The sequence below is a fragment of the Engystomops pustulosus genome, chromosome 3 (genome assembly GCF_040894005.1).
Source record: "Engystomops pustulosus chromosome 3, aEngPut4.maternal, whole genome shotgun sequence".
NCBI lineage: Eukaryota > Metazoa > Chordata > Amphibia > Anura > Leptodactylidae > Engystomops > Engystomops pustulosus.
The window spans coordinates 146,804,978-146,829,176 of record NC_092413.1 but is presented as its reverse complement, the minus strand read 5'-3'; the positions used below and the strand labels follow the sequence as shown (position 1 = coordinate 146,829,176).

The 24,199-nt window shown below is 43.3% G+C and overlaps 1 protein-coding gene across 2 annotated transcripts in view; it reads right to left on the bottom strand.

The window, feature by feature from the left end:
- Positions 1-716: 716 nt before the first annotated feature.
- The window catches only part of LOC140122072 (intestinal-type alkaline phosphatase 1-like), a 31,841-nt gene continuing 8,358 nt past the window's right edge, over positions 717-24,199 (bottom strand). Inside the window, exons 2-11 of one of the 2 annotated variants that reach the window (XM_072142476.1) lie at positions 23,395-23,511; positions 22,532-22,647; positions 21,802-21,976; positions 21,399-21,571; positions 18,382-18,516; positions 16,230-16,299; positions 16,012-16,146; positions 2,769-2,960; positions 1,732-1,848; positions 717-1,122 (exon numbers count right to left, since the gene is read on the bottom strand). In XM_072142476.1, coding sequence (XP_071998577.1) covers positions 839-1,122; positions 1,732-1,848; positions 2,769-2,960; positions 16,012-16,146; positions 16,230-16,299; positions 18,382-18,516; positions 21,399-21,571; positions 21,802-21,976; positions 22,532-22,647; positions 23,395-23,511 — 1,514 coding nt within the window. In that variant the 3' untranslated portion in view covers positions 717-838. The remainder of the gene's footprint in view (positions 1,123-1,731; positions 1,849-2,768; positions 2,961-16,011; positions 16,147-16,229; positions 16,300-18,381; positions 18,517-21,398; positions 21,572-21,801; positions 21,977-22,531; positions 22,648-23,394; positions 23,512-24,199) is intronic. The other variant, XM_072142477.1, reaches the window with a different exon arrangement.

Here is a 24,199-nt window from a genome sequence, read left to right as displayed (position 1 = left end):
CTATCGACACGCTGGTTCTTTAAATCTCAAAAAGGCAGCAAGTGCGCACCCTTGTAATCGGGGGCGCGCCCCCCAGAGTGAAGGGACCGCTGCTGGAACATGGGAAAGTGAGTGCTGCACCGTAGGATCATCTAAAGAAATTGTGTCCTGCCAATGAGTAAGTGAGGTTTGGAGCCTACTATGAGCACCATTCAACCATCCAAATTTGGGGGCACACTTTCACTTGCTTTTTGCCCCACTATTCATAGCAATAACATGATGAAACTTGTTTTTAGCAGGAGCATGGGAGTGTTGGCTCTGCAAAAAGCTTAGAGGATACCCAAACTCAACTCCTGATATCCATATAACAACAGCTCCCCTCAGCTCATGTTGACAAAATAAGAGGCAGCGGTGGAAGCCCTAGAGCACTTTCCCTGGATGCCCCACCCATAATCAGGCCTTGACTGTTCATATATATGATCTCTTCACTCAGCTCCTGCTCTTCATTGATAGGAGATTTGTTGTCCAAATCTACCCCAGGCTTCTGGCAGATACTGGTGTGCCTGATTTTCCCCTATTTGTGCATGATAAATGATTGCAGGCCTCCTCCTATTTGTGTATCATATTATCAGTAATGCAGGGGCAAACAAGCTGGATGAAACAATTAATTACATTTTACCTTTTTGACTTCTTTCTCTGCGATTAAAAGTAATGATCGCTTGTATAAGACACAGGTATCATCAACACTCTAAGACATTGCTTTATTTTTCCAATACAGTTGTTTAATGTTTTTACTGATGCTCAGTGTCCTTATGCAAATAGCAACCTATCTGTGGGTGCAGTGTTTCATAGATGAATATCACACATTCCACAGTGGAAAATATAACAAACACAGAGCAGTCATCAGGAGAAAGCTAGTCTTATTACCGATATAGCATGCATTATTCTTTGGTCTTTCTGGTGGGCACTCAGTGTATGGTGGCAAACATGCTGCATACGCCATGACGTGGGCTATATAAGTTTGTTCATGCACACCATGGAAGAGATGTGCCATGGGGCCTCGAGAAAATATTACAACGTCTTCTCCACCATGTGTTTCTGAATCTAGAGGTACTGCAGTCTGTGCCCTATAGTTCTTGTCCTCTATAATGAAAAAAAAAAAAACATAAATGCTTAAAAAGGAACTTAACAGGGAATTTGTTCCAAACATGTTGGAGAACTAACCCCAAATCTTCAATGAATAAACATTTGCTCAGTGTTAAGATCAGAGAAATGTGGGGACCATATATCTTCTAGCATTACTTACACAAAGGGTGTTCAATCCAAATATTTATTGATTTACATTTCTCTTTTGATTATTCACTTCTATATTTTAACTGATTACATAAAAATGTACCTTATTTGTATAAACCTAACCTATGGCTTAGTCATAGTTAAGTAAAAAAATAAATGATTGGCAACAGATAGTTTTTCACAAACTAAATAAATATAGACAATTTTTTAAGAATACATGTTACCCATGAAATAACAGTTCTGGAACATCATTCCTTAAAACTATGTGTTGTTGCTTCTTTTAGAAATTCTTACTAGTTGGAGACTATTGGAGAATAATATACATTCTAACATTGTTATTCCACAGGGAAAACAATAATTTATCAAAATGAAAAAATATGAGGAGAGGTAACATATCCAGCTTGTTCGGAAAAGCCTGCTGATGCTACAATGAAATCAGCATTTCCTAACCATTCTTACCACTTGTAGATTCATTGATGTCAGGACGTCCTTCTGGTGTAATAGAAAAGCCAGGACCATTACCATATAAGATGGATGTGTAGGACTTATTATCGAATGCTTTTTTAGGAGCGAGACCTACAGACAACCAACAAAAAATGTATGTTTACTTTACGTTTTTTCTATTTCTGGTAGTTAAATGAATTGTAATTGACACTTTTGTCATTTAATTTGACTTCTAGTAACTGTTACTGCTGCTTGATAGCTCCCATGAGAGTGATTGCAGGCATATTATAGAGGATTGCTCCTTTGTACTTATAAAATAAAGTTTTTCTTTGGGGAGCTAATTCGTGCTCCCTGAAGAACTGCTACCATGCCTGATTTCTTCCATGACACTTACGCCTTGCAATGACATCACCATTCTGTGCTGGAATTTTGTAGCAATGAAGTAGCAATGGAAGAGCAGGAGTAGGGGTAAAAGCTCTTCATGGGGAGGTTGAGGGTTGAATTAGCCAAAGAAGCTGGAGCTTGGAGGGGCTCTGGTAACACCCCACAAAGCAATTCTGTTCATTTTCATAAAAGAGCAATCGTCTACATATGTCTACAATAATGCTGCTGTGATCTACCATGAAGAAGTAGTGATGAATAGATGTCAAATGGTACTAAAGATTCCTTTTAAAACCGGTTTAGTACAGATATTGTAATACCGAAAAAAGTTTTCTTTTTAATCATTTTAATGGGACCTAATAAAGGATTAATATTGGTTCGCATGCGGCCTTCATAAGGTGCACCAATCTCTACACGCTGGGGAAGGAGGCTAGTTGTTGAGGGGGGGAGGGTCTTGTTCAATGAACCTTTTAGGATTAAAAGAGCATTACTGCTGTTAACACGAGGCCTAGTGCAGCAGAAGATCAGCTCTCAGATAGTTGCCCCTTATGAGATCACACGAGCTCAGCTCCTGTGCATGCGCCTCCATGTGCAGTGTGCCTACCACAATTGATTAGATCTAATGACAAAAAATAATTAAACTGGTAAATGTAATATAAGATAAACCTCACCAAAGATGCTGCTTCCTCTGTAAGTGTAGCCACCAAAACTGAAAACATGGGAATGGTCAGCAGTGACCACAGTCAATGTGTCTTCTTCATCTGTCAGATCTCCGGCTCTTTTTATTGCTTGATCAAATAAGACACCTTCCATCAGCGCCAATTTGGCTTTCCCATCATGATGTCCCTGATCTATTCTGCCACGTGCTAAGAATTATAAGAAGAATATTTTTATTACTTCACCAAATAAATTTTAGCTTGGTAAATATTAGAGGTCAACTACTCTCTAGGCTTAAATGTCTGCAGTATATTGCAGAAAATTGTACGGAAAGTATGTAAAGCTTCACCATACCCAGTGCTTGTGGTGCCAGTGGCATTTAGGGAGTACTACCGGGGAATCAGCAATGGATATATATATATATATATATATATATATATATATACACAGGGCCGGATTAAGGGGGGTGGGGGCCCTTCCAACAATGTTTTTGGAAGTATATAGCCTGACAGCCCCCAGTAGTATATAGCCTGCCAGCCCCCTGTAGTATATAGCCTGCCAGACTCTGTAGTTTATAGCCTGCCAGACCCTGTAGTTTATAGCCTGCAGCCCCCTGTAGTATACAGCCACCAGTCCCCTGTAGTATACAGCCACCAGTCCCCTGTAGTATATAGCCACCAGTCCCCTGTAGAATTTAGCCACCAGCTCCCTGTAGTATACAGCCACAAACACCCTGTAGAATTTAGCCGCCAGCCCCTTGTAGAAAATGGCCACAAAATAATAAACTTCATACTTACCCTCACCTTCCCTTCCAGTGATCCCATGATGCTGCAGGCTCTTCCTCGCTCTTCAGGCAGACGCCGGCCACTGAAGACACAGCTGCCATCGCTGCAGGAGAAAGGCACTGTTTTGGCTGCAGCATGTAGTGATCGGATGCCGACAGCGTGACGTCATCACTCGCTGCCGGTGTCCCATCACAACCTGCTGCCACCAAAACAGTGCATCAGTGAACTCCCCAGTGATGGCAGCTGTGTCTCCCTGACACAGCTGACATCCTAGACCCCTATGTGCGATGCGGACGGCCATGGGCCGCTGTGCATTGCACACAGAGACAGTAAGCGACTCGCTGACTGTTGGAAACTGGTGGGGGCCCCTTAAAAAGTGAAAGTGGTGGGGGCCCCGGCCCATATATACTCGAGTATAAGCCTAGTTTTTCCAAACTCGAGTATATACGGTATATATATATACTGGGGCTAGAGCCCCAGGAGCCCCTCCTTTAATCCGGCCCATATATACTCGAGTATAAGCCTAGTTTGCCCAAACTCGATTATATACGGTATATATATATATATCTACTGGGTTTTTTTGTCAAAAACACGCCTAAGCTTTTGCAAATCTTCTTAATACACACCTCAGCTGCTGTAGTGCTTCATGTTGCGCACCTCATGTGCTGCATAGCATCATAATACATAATTCAGCTGCTGTAGAAACTCATAATACACACCTCAACTGCCATGAGCCCTGGGCTGTTTGAATATTATAGCCCCTACAAGTCTGGAATCACTTCTGACATATGGTACTAGAATCAGCTTCTTGCGGAATGGAGGACCGTCAAAGGTCATACAATGGGTACATGTGTATTGATAACAGTAACAGATGTATGAGGATTTCATATAAAATTCAGATAAAATTTGATGGGTGGTCTGTGTTGAAATGGGCCCCCTAGAAGCCTTGGGCCCCTGACTACGGCTCAAACCGCCTATATTATAAGCCGCTACTGGTTATACCCTTGAGCAGGACAGGGAATTACTTGCTGATCAGTGAGGATTCACAGAACCCCAAATGAATGGAGCGGCAGGATAGACATGCACACTGTGACTCCATTCAATGGTACTCCAATAAAAAATGAAAATAGGGATAATTTTGTGCTGTTGGAATGTTCATCATATCAGAAAAAACAAGGCATTTTGTTTTTTGTTTATATTTTGTATTAAAAAAAATTATATCACATGCAGACCAAAAGTTAGGACACACCTCATTCAAAGAGTTTTCTGTATTTTCATGACTATAAAAATTGTAGATTGACACTGAAGGCATCAAAACTATGAATTAACACATGTGGAATTTCACAAAAGTGTGAAACAACTGAAAATATGTCTTATAATCCAGCTTCTTCAAAGTAGCCACCTTTTGCTTTGATTACTGTTTTGAACACTCTTGACATTCTCTTGATGTGCCCCAAGAGGTAGTCACCTGAAATGATCTTCCAACAGTCTTGAAGGAATTCCCAGAGATGCTTAGCACTTGTTGGCCCTTTTGCCTTAACTCTATGGTCCAGCTCACCCCAAAACATCTGGATTGGGTTTAGGTCTGGTGACCGTGGAGGCCAGGTCATCTGGTGTAGTATCCCATCAATCTCCTTCTAGGTCAAATAGCCCTTAAACAGCCTGGAGGTGTGTTTGGAGTCATTGTCCTGTTTAAAAATAAATGATGGTCCAACCAAATGAAAACCAGATGGAATAGCATGCCGCTGCAAGATGCTGTGGTAACCATTCCCGGCTACTCTTTTTGCTTCCGCGCTGTCTACTTTAACATCGCGTTGGGCGCCGCAACTGTTCTCTCCCGTGCGGCGCCTAGTATGACGCGCCGCTGCTGACGTCATACTAGGCGCCGCACGGGAGAAGAACAATGGCGGCGCCCAACGCCATATTAAAGAAGACAGAAGACGGCGCGGAAGCAAGAAGAGGAGCCGGGAAGCCAGAAGAGGAGCCGCGATGACATCGGGGGAGCAGCGCTGCGCATCGGGGCCACCGGAGGGTAAGTAAATAGTTTATTTTTTTTTTAGTCCATTTTTAATTATTTTTTTAAACGTATTGACTTGTGTATAAGCCGAGGGGACGTTTTTCAGCACATTTTTTGTGCTGAAAAACTCGGCTTATACATGAGTATATATGGTAATTCCGCATGTCTTAATTCATAGCTTTGATGGCTTCAGTGTGAATCTACAATTTTTACAGTCATGAAAATACAGAAAACTCTTTAAATGAGAAACTTTTGGTCTGTACTGTATAATGTAGAGATATCTGTTAATTATTATTTCTGATAGGCTAGGTATAACCACTGCCCTACCCAAACCAGTATACAATGATGAGTGCCAAAGTGACAATCACGGGATAGAGTTGACTGACGCATGATTAAATATTATGGGCTGGAATTTCAACCACAGAACATGATAAAGCATCTCTATGGTGTGATATCACATTATGACTGTGTGGCAACACCTCAGCTTTTATAAGTTGGTGGGGGTTATGGTTGTCCCCCTCCTGATGAGGAAGTAATGGAATCACCTGACACCACTTTTATTCCTGGGAAAAGGGACTTGTGGCAGCACAGTGTTAAGTATTTTATCTTATGAAATGTAGAGCAAAGTACAACTATGATATCCAAGGTATCCAGTAGGTATCAGACATAGCCACTAAAACCATAAATTCTTGCAATAGCAGCACCTCAGCAAGGTTTTGTCAATAATGAGTTAATATATACCTCCTACTGTACTCTAGTGCAGGTACTTTATGACCCCCCACCCCGGCAGTTTGCAGCCGTATATATGTCCCCATAGATGCCTATGGCAACCCAGAGCGGTACGGTACCATGCCGCCGCCACAAAAAAGATTGAGCCTCCTCTATCTTCGGGTGTAAGAAAGGCCAGGCGGCACTGTTTCCTCCGTATCCTGGGGAGCAAACTGGCTACGGCTGGGCAAGTACACCTTTGATTTGATTGCAGCCTTACTAAAATGGTTTGGGGGATCAATGAACAATAGGGGAAATGCTGTGTGTCTTTGGGGAGATCTGGCAAAACATTACATTGAGAAATGTAATTCTGTAGCTGCAAACACCGGACACCCATTGCTTAGCATTATCCTACACCAACGGAGCAACAAAAGCAGTCAATATCACCAGATATTTAAAAGACAATTGAATATATCCCACCCCCCACACACATCTCTTGTATACAATGAGGCACATCATTTACTGCTTACTTTTCTGTGAAATAAAATCCCATTGGGGTAAATAAAGTTTTATTCTTTTCTATTATAAATTTTAATATCGCCATAAGCGCATACATAGATTGCATACTGTGCCAGCCATAATGCGCACCAGAGGTTAAAGGGAACCTGTGACCTCTTTTGACATTTTTGCCTGGTGACAGGTTCCAATAGCCTATGCTGAAAATGCCTTTGTCAGCATTCAGAATTATTTCAGTTGTTTATAATAGTTTATTTTACATTGCATTTGGTGGGTCCCGTGAGGGGAGGGGTGCCTGGGGACAACTGCAGTCTGTGTGTGTGTCTGTCAGTCTCTCCTCCACACTCATTCAGCTCTTTCCCCCTACCCACTTCCTGTCCAATGAGCAGGTAGAGGTGGGAGGCGGAAGGTATGGAGGATAGGAAGAATATAGGAGGAGATATAGGCACAAACAGGCTGAAGCTGCTCCTCTTCGGGACTCACCACATGCTGCTGGCAGAGAGCCAGATAATGGAAAATAAATAGAGATGAGCGAACATACTCGTCCGAGCTTGATGCTCGTTCGAGCATTAGCGTACTCGAAACTGCTCGTTGCTCGGACGAATACTTCGCCCGCTCGAGAAAATGGCATCTCCCGCCGTTTTGCTTTTTGGCGGCCAGAAACAGAGCCAATCACAAGCCAAGAGACTCTGCACTCCACCCAGCATGACGTGGTACCCTTACACGTCGATAGCAGTGGTTGGCTGGCCAGATCAGGTGACCCTGGAATAGACTAGCCCCTGCCTGCGCTGCTCGGATCATTCTGTGCCTGGATGCCGCTAGGGAGAGAGCTGCTGCTGGTCAGGGACAGCGTTAGGGTGCTAGTAGATTACTGTTAGGCAGGAGTGATTCTACAAGAACCCAACAGCCTTTCTTAGGGCTACAATAACGTTATACTTTTTTTTTTTTTATTTGCTTGTGGCTGGGCTTGCTGGCACTAGTAGTGCAGCTAGTACCATACTGTGAGGAATTTGCTGGGAGACCTGCGTCCGTTGTGTTTAGCTCTTAGTGACACGCATATCCACCTCAAACACCGAAGTGGGACAATTTATTAGGGGTTTGAGTAGAATTAGGCAGAGTCTGCTGATTTTTTTTTTTTTTGAGCTGTATTTCATTTTATAGCTCAAACTCATCTTGCAAAGCAGTGTGCTCTCATTGTAGGCTACAAAATAGCCATAGGAGAACCCCAACGGCTTACTTAGGCCTACAATAGCGTTATATTTTCCTTTTTTTTGTTTGCTTGTGGCTGGGCTTGCTGGCACTAGTAGTGCAGCTAGTACCATACTGTGAGGAATTTGCTGGGAGACCTGCGTCTGTTGTGTTTAGCTCTTAGTGACACGCATATCCACCTCAAACACCGAAGTGGGACAATTTATTAGGGGTTTGAGTAGAATTAGGCAGAGTCTGCTGATTTTTTTTTTTTTTAGCTGTATTTCATTTTATAGCTCAAACTCATCTTGCAAAGCAGTGTGCTCTCATTGTAGGCTACAAAATAGCCATAGGAGAACCCCAACGGCTTACTTAGGCCTACAATAGCGTTATATTTTCCTTTTTTTTGTTTGCTTGTGGCTGGGCTTGCTGGCACTAGTAGTGCAGCTAGTACCATACTGTGAGGAATTTGCTGGGAGACCTGCCACCGTTGTGTTTAGCTCTTAGTGACACGCATATCCACCTCAAACACCGAAGTGGGACAATTTATTAGGGGTTTGAGTAGAATTAGGCAGAGTCTGCTGATTTTTTTTTTTTTTTTACCTTTATTTCATTTTATAGCTCAAACTCATCTTGCAAAGCACAAAATCCAGTTGTGTGCTGTCAGTGTAGGTTAGAAACTATCTATAGCAATAGGATAGCATCGTTTTGTTAAAAAAAATAAAAAACTAAAAAAAAATAAACACAATTTTTTTTTTTTTTCAAGTTTACACTTTTCATTTGGAAAATGTTTAACCCGAGGGCTAGGGGTAGAGGACGAGGGCGTGGACGTGGGCGTCCAACTACTGCAGGGGTCAGAGGCCGTGGTCCTGGGCGGGGTGAGACACCACCTGCTGATGGGGGAGCAGGGGAATGCCGCAGAGGTACACTCCCTAGGTTCATCATGTCTCAAGTTACTGGGACTCGTGGTAGAGCACTGTTGAGGCCAGAACAGTGCGAAGAGGTGATGTCGTGGATTGCGGACAATGCTTCTAGCCATTTGTCCACCAGTCAGTCTTCCACGCAGTCCACCCATGTCACCGAAATCGGCACTCCTCCAGCTCCTCCACCTCAGCCTCCTTCCCCCCAGTCTGCCCCCTCCCACCAAAATTTGGCATTTGAACCGGCATACTCTGAGGAACTGTTTTCTGGACCCTTCCCACAGTCACAAACCTCTTGTCCTGCTGCTGCTGAGCTATTTTCCGATGCCCAGGTTTTCCACCAGTCGCAGTCTGTGGGTGATGATGACATTATTCACGTAGTGGAAGAAGTGTGTAAAGAGGTGTCGGACGATGAGGAGACACGGTTGTCAGACAGTGGTGAAGTTGTTGTCAGGGCAGGAAGTCCGAGGGGGGAGCAGACTGAGGGATCGGAGGATGATGAGGTGACAGACCCAAGCTGGGTTGAGAGGCCGGGTGAACACAGTGCTTCTGAGACGGAGGAGAGTCCTCGACCAGAACAGGTTGGAAGAGGCAGTGGTGGGGCCAGACGGAGAGGCAGGGCCAGAGCTGGTGCATCAGCGCCAAATGTTGCCCGTAGTCAAGCTCCCGTGGCGAGGGCTAGATTTTCAGAAGTCTGGAGGTTCTTTAAAGAAACACCGGATGACCGACGGACTGTGGTGTGCAACCTTTGCCAAACCAGGATCAGCAGGGGTTCCACCACTACTATCTTAACTACCACCAGTATGCGCAGGCATCTGAATGCTAAACACCCCACTCAATGGCACCAAGCCCGTTCACCTCCGGCCGGGCACACCACTGCTCCTTCCCCTGTGTCATCTGCTAGTCAGCCCCCTGCCCAGGACCCCGGCCCAAACACCTCCCGTGCGAAAACCCCATCTTCGCCTCCACGATCCTCCACAGCATCCACCAGCGTTCAGCTCTCCATACCCCAGACGCTGGAGCGCAAAAGGAGGTAAAGCGCAACCCACCCACACGCCCAAGCCCTCAACGTCCACATCTCCAAGTTGCTTAGCCTGGAGATGCTGCCTTATAGGCTGGTAGAGACCGAGGCCTTTCGAAACCTCATGGCGGCGGCCGCCCCTCGGTAATCGGTCCCCAGCCGCCACTACTTTTCCCGATGTGCCGCCCCAGCCCTGCACAAGCACAGAGAACATCCTCCGTGCCCTGACCAACGCCGTTTCTGACAAGGTCCACCTGACCACGGACACGTGCACGAGTGCTGCCGGGCAGGGCCACTATATATCGCTGACGGCACATTGGGTTAACTTGGTGGAGGCTGGGACCGAGTCTGACCCTGGGGCTGGTCATATACTGCCGACGCCGAGGATTGCGGGGCCTACCTCGGTCCAGGTCTCAAAGGCCTACTATGCCTCCTCCTCCTCCCACCCCTCCTCCACCTCCTCCTCCGAATTACCATCCGTGGGCATGGCGCCATCAGTCGGTAGCTCTAGGCACAGCAGCAGTGCCATCGCTAAGCGACAGCAGGCGGTGCTCAAACTGCTGAGCCTAGGCGATAAAAGGCACACCGCCCAAGAGTTATTACAGGGCATCACGGCGCAGACTGATCTGTGGCTGGCACCGCTGAACCTGAAGCCAGGCATGGTTGTGTGTGACAACGGCCGTAACCTGGTGGCAGCTCTGCAACTCGGCAGACTGACACATGTGCCATGCCTGGCCCATGTGTTAAATCTCATAGTTCAGCGTTTCCTCAAGACATACCCCAATCTGTCTGATTTGCTCACGAAGGTGCGCCGCATCTGTGCGCATTTCAGGAAGTCCAGCACAGATGCTGCCACTCTCAGGGCAGCGCAGCGCCGCCTCCAACTGCCCGCTCACCGACTGTTGTACGACGTGCCCACGAGGTGGAATTCAACACTAACCATGTTATCCAGAGTTTACCAGCAGCGCAGAGCGATTGTAGACTGCCAGATGTCAACTTCCACCAGAACTGGTAGTCAGGTCAGTCAGCTTCCTCAAGTCTACAATGAGTAGTGGACGTGGATGTCTGATATCTGTCAGGTGCTGAGTAACTTTGAGGAGTCAACACAGATGGTCAGTGGCGATGCCGCCATCATCAGCCTCACCATCCCGCTGCTTGGCCTGTTGAAAAACTCTCTGGTCAGCATGAAGTGGGAAGCTTTGCGCTCGTCACAAGAGACGGGGGAAGAAGATTCCCTTGTTGATAGCCAAAGCACCCTTAGGTCTGTTTCTCAGCGCATATCGGAGGAGGTGGAGGAGGATGAGGAGGAAGAGGAGGAGAATGTTGGCGAGACAGAAGAGGGGACCATTGTTCAGTCCTTCACTGTTCAGCGTGTATGGGCAGAAGAAGAGGAGTTGGAGGAGGAGGAAATGGACAGTCAGGCCAGTGAGGGGAGTGAATTCTTGCGCGTTGGGACTCTGGGGCATATGGCAGATTTCATGCTAAGCTGCCTATCCCGTGACCCTCGCGTTCAAAGAATTTATTCCAGCACCGATTACTGGGTATTCACTCTCCTGGACCCACGGTACAAGCAAAATCTTTCCACTCTCATCCCTGGAGAGGAAAGGAGTGTGAGTATGCATGAATACCAGCAGGCCTTGGTGCACAAGCTGAAACAGTATTTCCCTTCTGACAGCGCTAGCGGCAGAGGGCGTACTTCTGCGGGACAAGTAGCGAGGGAGAGTAAGCGACCAGGCAGCTTGTCCAGCACTGGCAGGGGTACGCTTTACAAGGCCTTTGCCAGTTTTATGTCACCCCAGCAAGACACTGTCACCTGTCCCCAGTCTCGGCAGAGAAGGGCTGATCTTTACAGAAAGATGGTGAGAGAGTACTTAGCTGACCATACCATCGTCCTAAATGATCACACAGCTCCCTACAACTACTGGGTTTCAAAGCTGGACATGTGGCACGAACTGGCGCTGTACGCCTTGGAGGTTCTTGCCTGCCCTGCCGCTAGCGTGTTGTCCGAGCGGGTTTTCAGTGCAGCTGGTGGCATCATCACCGTTAAGCGTACACGCCTGTCGACTGACAGCACTGACAGGCTGACGCTTATCAAGATGAATAAAGCCTGGATTTCTCCGCATTTCCATTCTCCACCAGGTGAAAGAAGCTGAACCTGAATAATGTATGCACTCCTCCTCCTCATTGTCCTCCTTCTCCTCCTCTTTGTACACTAAAGCAGAGGAAACTGGCTATTTTTTTGCCAGGGCCAACTGGCTCTGGCTATAGTACTCTATGTATTTAATTTTTCTGGAGGGCCAACTACCCTGTCCTCTGTTTTAAACAATTTTTGGGAGTGCCACATACAGGCACTCAATCTATGTAATTTTTCTGGAGGACCAGCTACCTGCTCCTCTGCTTTGAAAACTTTTTTGGACTGCCACATACAGGCACTCAATCTATGTAATTTTTCTGGAGGACCAGCTACCTGCTCCTCTGGTTTGAAAACTTTTTTGGACTGCCACATACAGGCACTCAATCTATGTAATTTTTCTGGAGGACCAGCTACCTGCTCCTCTGGTTTGAAAACTTTTTTGGACTGCCACATACAGGCACTATCCAAATTAAATTGTCTCCGTAGCAGCCTCCACACGTCATCTTTTTAGCTGCCTTCACACGTTGTCTCCATTGCTACCTCCACACGTCATCGCCATAGCTGCCTCCAAAAGTAGTCCATATAGCTGCCTCCATACATGGTCCCCTTATCAAACGAGCTGTGTCAGGCAGAATTTTGGATTGTTTTCATGGCTTCCATGTTAACTTTGTCGCCACTCTGCTGTGTAATCCACAAAATATACTGGCAAACTTTTATCATTTACCAATATTATTTCAGCGCTTCTTGCGCATCTGTTTACATTCCCCTCACCCACCAGAACCCAAACTTATAAGAACGCTACTACACTTGATCTTATACAAAAGGTTCTTAGAAGTGCTGTTTGGGGAGTAGCCTAGAGACAGGGGCTTGGATTGGCGAAAGCTCGCCTGGCAGCGGAGCGCCAGCTCCATCCCAAGATCCAACTAACATAGTTTTAACTGCAGCACCTTTAATCTACTACTAGTTCACTGCCTCCATACATGGTCCCCTTATCAAACGAGCTGTGTCAGGCAGAATTTTGGATTGTTTTCATGGCTTCCTCATCAAACTTGTTAACTTTGTCGCCACCCTGCTGTGTAATCCACAAAATATACTGGCAAACTTTTATCATTTACCGATATTATTTGAGCGCTTCTTGCTCACCTCCTTTGGTTCCTCTCTGCCACCCATTGGTTTTAAGCCTGAGTCCATTTGGGGTATGTTGCCAAGACACTCTCTAGCCTGCCGCTGCTGCCGCTGCCTCTGCATAGTCCCCTATAGTGTCAGGGTCAATTATTGGATGTTTTAGATGCTATCTAGCCTCATTCGGTCACTCTGTCATTGCCATGCTGTTGCCCATACTTTTGGCATAATGGTGCGATTAAGCAGCCTCAGAGGCATCCATGCATGCTGCCCCTGCTGTTTCCTGTCCATTTCCGTGGTGTTTCCATCCTTTTCTGAGGTTCCCAGGTGCTTGGCCAAGCTTCCCTGTGCAGATCCTTGGTCCCCTTGAAAAATGCTCGAGTCTCCCATTGACTTCAATGGGGCTCGTTATTCGAGACGAGCACTCGAGCATCGGGAAAAGTTCGTCTCGAATAACGAGTACCCGAGCATTTTAGTGCTCGCTCATCTCTAAAAATAAACTCAAATGATTCAGAAGGCTGACAAAGGCATTTTTAAAATCAGTATAGCATAGGCTATTGGAACCTGTCACCAGCCAAAAGTTACATTCCTAGTGACAGGCTCACTTTAACTACACTAACACTTTGTCATGGAAATTTCATGGAATTTTTATGTACTTTTGGCTTTGTTGCCATGTGTAATGACCCCATTCAGTTTTTTATAAAGATTTTTCAAAAACTGAATCAGGAAACTCTAAACCTAATATTAGGACAAGTAATCAGCATACCCCAATGCAATCAATTCACTGCTGAGAATGAGATTCTTGTCTGGTTAGATTAGTAAAATATAAAAAAACATTAATTTTTACAATCTACAGTACAGGTGGTCCCCTACTTAAGAACACCCGACTTACAGATGACCCATAGTTCCAAACGGACCTCTGGATGTTGGGAATTTACTGTACTTTAGCCTTAGGCTACAATAATCAACTATAGCAGTTATCAAAGGTGTCTGTAATGAAGCTTTATTATTAACCCTGGTTCTTATGACAATCCAACATTTTTTAAATCCAATTGTCACAGAGACCAAAAAAAAAATTGGCTGGGGTTACAATTATAGAATATACAGTTCCGACTTACATACAAATTTAACTTCAGAACAAACCTACAGAACCTATCCTCTACGTAACATGGAGACTGCCTGCACTTTAATAAAAGACAAATAACTGAAATGCTATACTTAATAGGAATAGTCCTTTAAAGTGAATGCCATATTATTTCGTTATCTAATTAATTAATTAATTAATAAGACAACAAAAATCAATAGCCCAGTGTGTGTACATGTGGAATAACACAGTTTCTAGTCATTTTAACTCTCATTACTGCAGTCTTTACAGATAACAGGAAATCAGTTGTAGGCCAGTGTTCGCACTAGTACACAGGAAAGCATCAAGCCAATTACAAACACTCCTCTGAGACAGGGAAAGTTGGGTCACACAAGGAAATATATGAAACTGAGGGACACACAATGGATACAGACAAACAAGTGGAGTCGGTCAGAAGTGGGTCAAAACCAAGATGTGGGCAAAAGTACAGAATCAGAAAGCAATAGAATGGTTGAAAATACATAGCTGAAGTGGGATACACAAAATAGCAAACAAAGCATTAACACTAGATATAGCAAAGAGAATAACGAGTAGAATGGGAAGAATATAAAGGGAGTAATGGATAATGACTGATTCAGCCGTTTATCATTCAAGCTACAGCTGCACACAAACTAAACTCAAACTCACACTTTCACCCTGAAAGGGAGCTGTCAATCAAGGCTGCAGTGGGTGTTATTTTCAAGCACAGAAGTCTGAAATCTGATCCCTTCAGAGCAATTTACGAGTTCTGTGTGGGTTAAGGGTGCATTTACATGTTCAGTTTTTTAGATGCAGTTTTCAAAGCCAAAATCAGGTGTGGATCATAATGGGTGAGAATAGTAGTGAACATACCATCAGGGTTAAGGATATAGCAGACCTTAGAAGAGAGTAGGAGCACAGCTAAGATGCTTGGCATTGTTATGGGAGGTCTCTTTAAAGGGAACCTGCCACCTGGAACTTAATTTTCACTAAAGACAGGTTGCAGAAGCCCATCACATCTGCATTGAAAATATGCCTTTCTGCCTTTTCTAAGCATTTGCATTACAATATAATTGTATGTTTCAACTTACCTTGCACACTGACAGGAACCTAGGGGTTGACTTTGGTTTGGATGAATTTATAAAAAAACAACACATGACTCCTCAGCTCTCAGCCCCCACCTTTGTGCTCCTGTACAGCTCCTACCCGACTGATGTGACCTCACTACTCGGTGAGCTTTGTGAAGGAGCAGGAGGGCGGAGCTTTACAGGAGCACAAAGGTGGGGGCCACGAGCTGAGGAGTCTGCAGGACAAACAAGTCATCTGTCGTTTTTTTTAAATGCATCCAATCCAAAACCAACCTATGGGGCTTACCTGAGGATTCTCTAAGGGTGTAAGGTAAGTTAAAACACACAATAATATTGTAATGAAAATACATAAAGAAAGCAGAAAGGCATATTTGCAATGCAGGTGTGATGGGCTTCTGTAACCTGTTTTAGTGAAAAATACATCCCTGGTAACAGGTTCCCTTTAAGATGAGTGGGAAGAGACCTAGCTGGACTCACATATCCCCCTTCCCTGTTGCATAGAGCTTCAAGGTAATGTATAACTCAAAGGCCAAGAGACCTACCTGACTACCCGTTCTCTCTATATAAGGAAAATAGGAAAGTGTGAGGCACTTCAGATTAGACAACATTATAATAAATTAGAAGAAAAGGTAAAGTAGGAAATGAACAGGACTTATCTTCTACAAAGAGATAAAATCCATTGGGATTTTTGCTAAGGATCTGAATGGCTTTTTCTGTCAGTTCCACGATAGAAGGATCAGATGAATCATTACGGTTTAATTCATATTTCATATCTCCTGGTTCGAAAAGACCTGCAAGATAATGATAGTTAATTTAGCAATTTTAAAATCTGCATATTCCATGTAGATTTCATGTACTACATGTAGATCCATACCCATTAGATAAGTGATTGTGGATTCATTAATCTGATTCAGCTCTTCCTTATTCCACACATATTGGGCGCCCTGAAAGAGCAATACTGTTTGGTTACAAATTTACCTTTTATTTTGTTCCTAATGCTAAATGATTTGCTTTTTATGCTAATACCAAGCATGGACTAGACATTCACAACAATGTTTTACAGTCTTGCAATATAGTGCAGATGAACCTTATGGAGATCTCAGCAGTGGGATTTTTATAACATTTAGCAATTTTCATAATAATTTAACGTTTTGTAGCCCTCTTCTATTGTTTATATACAACTTTCTATTCCTGCACCCCACCTGATTTTGTATCACACCCTGTATTGTACTTGGCATACTGCTGCTAGGTTGATGCTGGAGCAATAGGATCACTTAAAGGGAACCTACCACCACAATTTTACCTATAAAGATAGAACGGGTGGTAGGTGCATGTATGGGACGTGAGGATAGCTCTTTTTCCTCCTCCTAACCTGAGATCCTCGGTTGTGCAGCTCCTCGTAGCTGCGTGCCCTTGTACGAGAAGCTGGAGTTCTGTGCATGCTCATTTCTGCCCATATCTCCTATTTTGTAGCATATGGAATCACAATTATGTTTTTTCTCATCTGTACAATTACACCAAGATAGGGGCATATAAAGTGACAATCCCCCTAAACAGCCATATTTGGTAAACAGTGACTTTTTAAATCTCTTTTATATGTTTGTGGAGTTAATTCTTCATAGGTAAATGGTGGTGTTTTGATATAAAAGATGGAATTCGATAAGTGACATTTCACACCTTACATGGCATTTTGGTCTTTTGGTGATGTAAAGCTTTGTGTAAGTTTCCTTTTAGAACAAACTCCGCCATGATTTTTACATTTTCCTTTTTTACTTTTACAACACCCCTGCCAACGTATAGGCAAGGGAGTAGTTGTGAATAGGGCCCTCTACCTGTCAGGATCCATTTGGTGAGCCTGTGCAACTCACCCAGGAGATAATGCAGGTAATAGCAGCTGTAGACCCTGCCTGGCAATAGTTAAGAGGGTGTAAGAAGTTATTGATCAATTATGTTGCTGCATTGTAAATTGGAGTGTGATTGGAGAGGTGTTACCACCTGACCAGGAACATAAAAGGTCTTTTGAGCACATGCTCTTACCACATGACAGAGTGAACAGAGAGAGACAGTGTTCAGTGCATGTTCAGTACTGACACTTAACCTAATCCCAGGACCAGAGTCAGGAGACTCCAATCCAGAGCTGCAGCTTCCACAGCTTGGACACAGCTCCATCCAAATTCTCCCAGCCTGCATCTACTACCAGGCTGGTGCACTATTGCAGGACCCTCTCCACGAACCCTCCAGTACCAGAATCTGCTGTTACCATTTAGACCCGTTGCCTGTGACTTGTTCAATACAGAACGGTGATTTGATTTGCACAATGTTGCCTCCGTCTGATCCCTGGATACGGCTGTCTACCACCACGAGCTTCCCCATCCAATACCCAGGGACATATATTACAGACACTCAGTGGTTGCCCCAGGGAGAACCAGTACCACAGCCTCTCCCTCCATATTTCTTGCACACACCACCTGCTGTAGACCTGCCAGGCTGTAGGGCAGCCCTCCAGTCCCAATACGAAGCACCATGACATCAGCGCTCCCTAGGCCACAACTGCCAGCCACTCCGGTATTCTGGGCCCCGACTGCCTCCAGGCCACAAGAAAAGGCTAATCCTCGGTGGGGCATGTTGCACTTTCCATAAGAAAGCTGTCAGGGAGGCTGAGCTATGCACTTTTTATTTACAACTTTGTGACAAGAACCTGTCTAATTTATATAAGTCTTTTCCATATAGAATCTGTTTGGTAAAATCCATCACATAGGATGCTCTAGTACATGAGAAGTTTGGCTCTCATCTCCATTGGTCAAGAACAGAAAGCAAGTGAAAGCAGAAACCATTTTTGTTATTTTGTCACATATAGTGATAGAAACAGAAAGGAAGGAAACAGGTGAAAGATTGAAACATATGAGACACATAAAAAGTTTGATTCCAATGTCATTTAGGTGTATGGTCAATCAGATAGTATGGGGGTAGCGTTGAATTCTAAAACCTAAACATAGACTACATCAGCTGCTGGTTTGTTAACCTACCTTATATTTATCAAGCCATTCAGTTATAAGATTACGGTTATCTTCTCTAAGCCCATTCTGTAACAAATCATTGGGGTATTCTGGATCTTTGGTTCCTTTTGGAGTCATGTACTTTCTGCCACCTCCCAAAATCACCTAAAGTTTTTTGAAATACTCATCTTAATATCAACAAATAAAAATACAATGTAAACTGTCTTGTGTTGATGTTAGTCTCAGGTTTTTGTAACATAATTTTAAGAACTTCTAAGGACCAAATTTTTATACACCCTGTTATAGAATTAAAAAAAGGCTTACTTTCTCATTACTGCATTCAATTTTATATACAGTACAATAAATGATATTTATAGTACACGTAAGCCAATACGGAAATAGGAAATAATTAATCGCCCATTTATTCCTCTCCTGAGCTAGCAATCCAGTGTTAGAAAGGGATAAATAATGAGGAATTTTAAAAAATTAATTTAAAGGGAAACAGTTATCAGTTTGGACCACAATAAACTACAGGCACTTTTAGGTATAGGCCCTGGAGATCTGTGTAACCATACCTTTGCGTGTTATAAGTAGCAGCAGGGCAATGAAAGTGAACTGTGAATGCTTTGCAGTTCCGACAAGTGCACTGAGAGGGTTTTTCATACTGAAAAGCTTTCTGCTCTTTCAAATCATCTGTTCCACAGCCCTCCCCACTTCTCTGAGTGACTGCTGTAACTATTCAACCAAATTCCTTGTACAGTTCCTATGTATAACGGAGGGGACAGGCTTACTCCAGAGAACAGTAAGCTCTCCAGAGCTATTTCCTAGCACTATCTGCAGATTACCGTGGAAGCCAATCACAAAAGAGAGATGGATAAGATGGATAGAGAATATCAAGGAATATTTTTGGATAATACAATGGGCAAGCCACCAGGACAGGAACACAGCATGTGCTGTAACTTTTTGAACTCAGGATAATAAAGTTACTGTACGAGTTATTTGTAGCCCCAGCCTCAAGGAGGTGATAATCACTCAAAAGCTGTGCAGTCAACGTCCATTTCTTACTACCTTATATACTCGAGTATAAGCCTAGTTTTTCAGCACAAAAAATGTGCTGAAAAACCCAAACTCGGCTTATACTCGAGTCAAAAAAATAAATATATCTAAACTCACCTTTCCAGTGACCCCTGTATATCTTCTGTGCGATCTGTCCGGCAGCGGCGGCAGGCTATATACACTAGGGCAGGGTCTGGCAGGCTATATACACTGGGGCAGTGGCTGGCAGGCCATATACACTGGGGCAGGGGCTGGCGGGCTATATACACTGGGGCAGGGGCTGGCGGGCTATATACACTGGGTCAGGGTCTGGCAGGCTATATACACTGGGGCAGGGTCTGGCAGGCTATATACACTGGGGCAGGGTCTGGCAGGCTATATACACTGGGGCAGGGGCTGGCTGGCTATATACCCTGGGGCAGGGGCTGGCTAGCTATATACTGGGGAGGCTGTGACCAATGCATTTCCCACCCTCGGCTTATACTCGAGTCGATAGGTTTTCCCCGTATTTTGTGGTAAAATTAGGGGCCTCGGCTTATACTCGGGTCGGCTTATACTCGAGTATATACGGTAATAATATTCTTTGTGATATAAGATGCCCGATCCCCATCATCTGCTGAATAGTTAAAATATTCTATGACACAATATAAAGCCAGACATTCGAGACAATTCCAGCATCTGGAGAAAAGATTACTAGGAGTGAAACTCAGGTTTAAATGACTGATGAAGTGCAAGTTCCACTAGAGATACTACCTGTGTACAAGGGCTCCTGGGTGCAGAATGACTGAGATACAAGGGAAAACAACATATACAAACAAAGCAATTTAACTTATAAGGCTGTAAAAAAGGTCATTCTTCAGAGTAGATGAATACTGTAGCTAATAATAAAGGTGCAATAAAGTGCAGACAAGGTTAATATTCATGGCACGGCATTATTCTGCCATTATCTTTACACAAACAAATCTAACAACATGCTAGACCCATGCTACAGCCTTACTATGCAGACTTAAGCAGCCCAGGGCCTTTTGTAGGAAGGTGCGTGTTGGCTCTCGTTTCTTGCAAGTGCAAATTTGACAAAGAACTTCTTTCTCTGAACAAAGCCACATTTGATGGTAATACTCATGGAGCAGTGGTCACCCACAGACCCACAACTAAAGATGTTCCGTATTTTTCGGACTATAAGGCACACAAAAAATCCTTTGACTTTCTCAGAAATCAAAGGTGCGCCTTATATATGAACCATACTTACAGGCAACAGCTTTCTTGAACTGTGCACAGGTCTGCCACCTGCTGGCCATTCATCCTTATAATCCGGTGCGCCTTATATATGAACCTAGACATTTTAGCAGGCATTTATTGATGGTGCGCCTTATAAACGGTGCGCTTATAGTCTGAAAAATATGGTTATTTTTATGTGCATTCAAATTTGTCTTGGGCCATTACAAATAACCTTGTTGCTTGTTCATTTCTACATTACCTGGGTATTTTCTGGATTTTGCGAATAATAACAAACACGACTGACAAACTATCATATGAGGCGAAATAGAATACCTATCCATAAATGTTAAAAAAATGTATAGACAATATAACATTTGGAAACAGTTGGTTTCTAGAATAGTGAATTAGAACAGTGTATTGAGTTGTATATAATAGAAGGGAAGTCTAACAAACCTTGACACATACCATAATTTGATATTTGGGACATCAATGACCTAGCACCAAACATTTTGGTCCAATAAAAATTAACTACAATTTTGAGATTTCAACTCTTTAAAGAATAATTTTTATAGCGCTTTTTTTTTTTTTTTTAAGTGAGTACAATTGGAGAACACAAAAAGAGGATCCACTCTTGGTCTTAATTTGGAGCCGAAAAGACTGATCAATCAGCTAATATGGGACTGTAGGAAGTTGATTGCCTCATCAATATAAATATCCTGGAGAACAGTTCAACAATTACAGATAGCAATTAACAATTGACGTCCTGTACTTACATCTATTTCAACATTGGAAATCAGCTGATGAGCAATGTCTGCGCACCCTAAATCCAAAGCATTTTGTGGCATGTTAGCATCAGAATACCAGTCCCGATCAGCAACATGAGCATAATTTCCAGAAGGAGAGGCATGTTGGACACGTGTTGTAGTCACAACCCCCACAGACTTCCCTGTTAAATATAGTTATATAGACAATGAAGTAATGGTTTTTATGGCATTTCCATATCAGCCACTATGCTTTGAAACTCCAGTCATTTGGCTCTATCCTCCTTAGGGTTATAGATTATAATCGACTAGCTAAAGAGAACTCAGGCAACTTGCTCTAGTCGCCTCATGGTTGTTTCTCCCCTGATAAGATTAAAGGTGTTCTAAAGCAGCATAACCTTTTGTCATAATGTACCTGCTGCCTTTGCTCTCTTGAGTACTGATTCCACCTCATTTCCAGCTTGATTGCTACAGTCAGATCTATTAACAACAGCAGTTACACCAATGGTTCCATAATTCCCTTTCACTCCACATAGATATGCAGTAGCTGTGCCTGCACTGTCCGGAACTTGCCGATCTATGTTATAAGTCTGTGAAAACACATGTTAAAAAATTGAATAAAAGGTTAAAAGCATCCCACAAAGGGATATATCATTTGTAAATGCCACCACTTTTGTAGCACTAAAGGAGATGCAACACAACCCCATCCATTGAAACAAGTTGTGCTGTAATTCCCTGCATTGAGAATGGCACATAGACACACATGTAGGGGCACTATGTTGCAGCATACTATACATAGAATATATACATTAATTTCCTGTTATAAATCTCAACTGCTGTTTAGGCCCAGGACTAATGCTTGTTTGATGGGTAAGACCACAGGCTTTATTCAATGCTTCATCAATTATGGCCATAGACAGTGGCTAATTGTGTTTAAAAAGAAGGTGAACTCTGTCGGACCTGAGTGGGGAAGCGACACATGCAGGATATCGGGCGCGGATATCGCGGCACAGTGCATTATAGTCGGATCATGCACTTTCTGTGAACTTTGATTACCGGGTAAGTAAATGTGCCTCAGTATGCACATAAATTGAGTACATAAGAAATATCTGAACTGAAAAGTAGCATTATGAACACTTGAGAACCTTGGATAAGCCAATATGAGGAAAAGTATCCATGGTCAATTCATTTTCTTCTCCCAGCATCTGTTTAAGCTGTCCACTTAAGATTCGAGTTGCTGTAACTGTGGGAATCCCCATGCCTGTGGGAAATATATAATACAACAATAACACATTTTAGAATATTCTTTTTATTGTTTATTTAGCATTTTTGTTAATTGAAATCATTGGGGGGAATTTATTTTAAAAGCAACCCCAACCCGCTGCCGGCACAGCAGCAGGTTGGTGTCTACTAAAAGGTTCGCCCTCTTTGGAGGACGAGAAGGGATCTCCTCCAGGTTGACCTGTTTAAACCAGGTCTGACTTGGGGGAGAATTTAGATATAGTATCAGCCGTTTTTTCACGACCCATCTAGCGATGCGTGCCCCAAAAGTGGCATGTGGTGCGGAAAAGACTCCAAACTGAAAGAACAGATGTTTCCCACTATCCTGACTCGTCCGTCTTTTTTTTTGCCGCAAGTGGGCATGGCCTATATTTTCCACATCATCCATCAGGAAAAAAGTGGTCCGAAATCAAAAGAAAAAGAAAAACAGGCGCAGCCCATGTAAGATTTTGGTGCACATCTCATTCGAGTCGAGTCCAGTTTTTATGGCGCCCGACTGATTAGTTCCGATTGCGCATAAACTACTTAGAGCTGTGCACTACGTTAATACATCGGGCTTTGCTTTCCGTCGTCAGATCTCAGATGCCGACTGTCGTGGTTGCGAGAGAATCAATAAATCCCCCCACCCCATTGTGTTTTTCCATTAATTTGGTACATTTTTTACACATACAGCTTTTCTTAACGTTAAGTGCCATCAATCTACAATTTACTTACATAACAAGCTTACCATCTCCCAGGAAGAGAATAATGTTCTTGGCCCTGTGCTCAATAGGCTTTAGTTTTAAAGCTTCCTTTATTCTAGAAGCCATTTTGTCATTCCAGAACTTTGAAGTTTTCTCTTCCACTTAAAAAAAAAATCACCAAGGTCATAATCCAATTATTTAAAAGCTTAGTTTTATCATTGCCTCCATATTAACTTTATTGCTGTACCAATATACATAAATAAACTATACTTTATGATTCACAGTCAGAATGGCCTCAAGAGAGGCTCTCAGAAGGTCTTTTACACGTAGGTCTTTTCTTCTGTATTTATCTTGCTACATCTCACAACCAAGGCTATGTCTCAGGGTCAGTTGGAGTGATGGGGTCATGTCCAGAAACTCCATTTAAACTCATTCAATGCTGGTAAGACATTGGTCCTGGCGAGGGGGAATATCTAGGCCGACTTCTTCAGGGAACCCTACCTACTTTTAAAAAATATATACATATTTGTACACACACACACACACATGTTTATACAATTACACTTATACGCTCATTTACACACCTTTATGTACTTACTTTATATTCACACTTAAAGTTCTACACTCCTGATACACATTTGATATGCATTGCTATGATATGCATTTGTACACTGCATTGTACACATTTGATATGCATGCTGTGATATGCATTTGTACACTCAAACATACAATATATACAACATCTTCAAAGCATATAGAAGGAGAAAGTTAGCACTCACCACTTTTGTAAAATTTCTTTCTTTATTGGTCCATCTTAAAAAATGGGCATACATAACAGGGGAGAGTGAC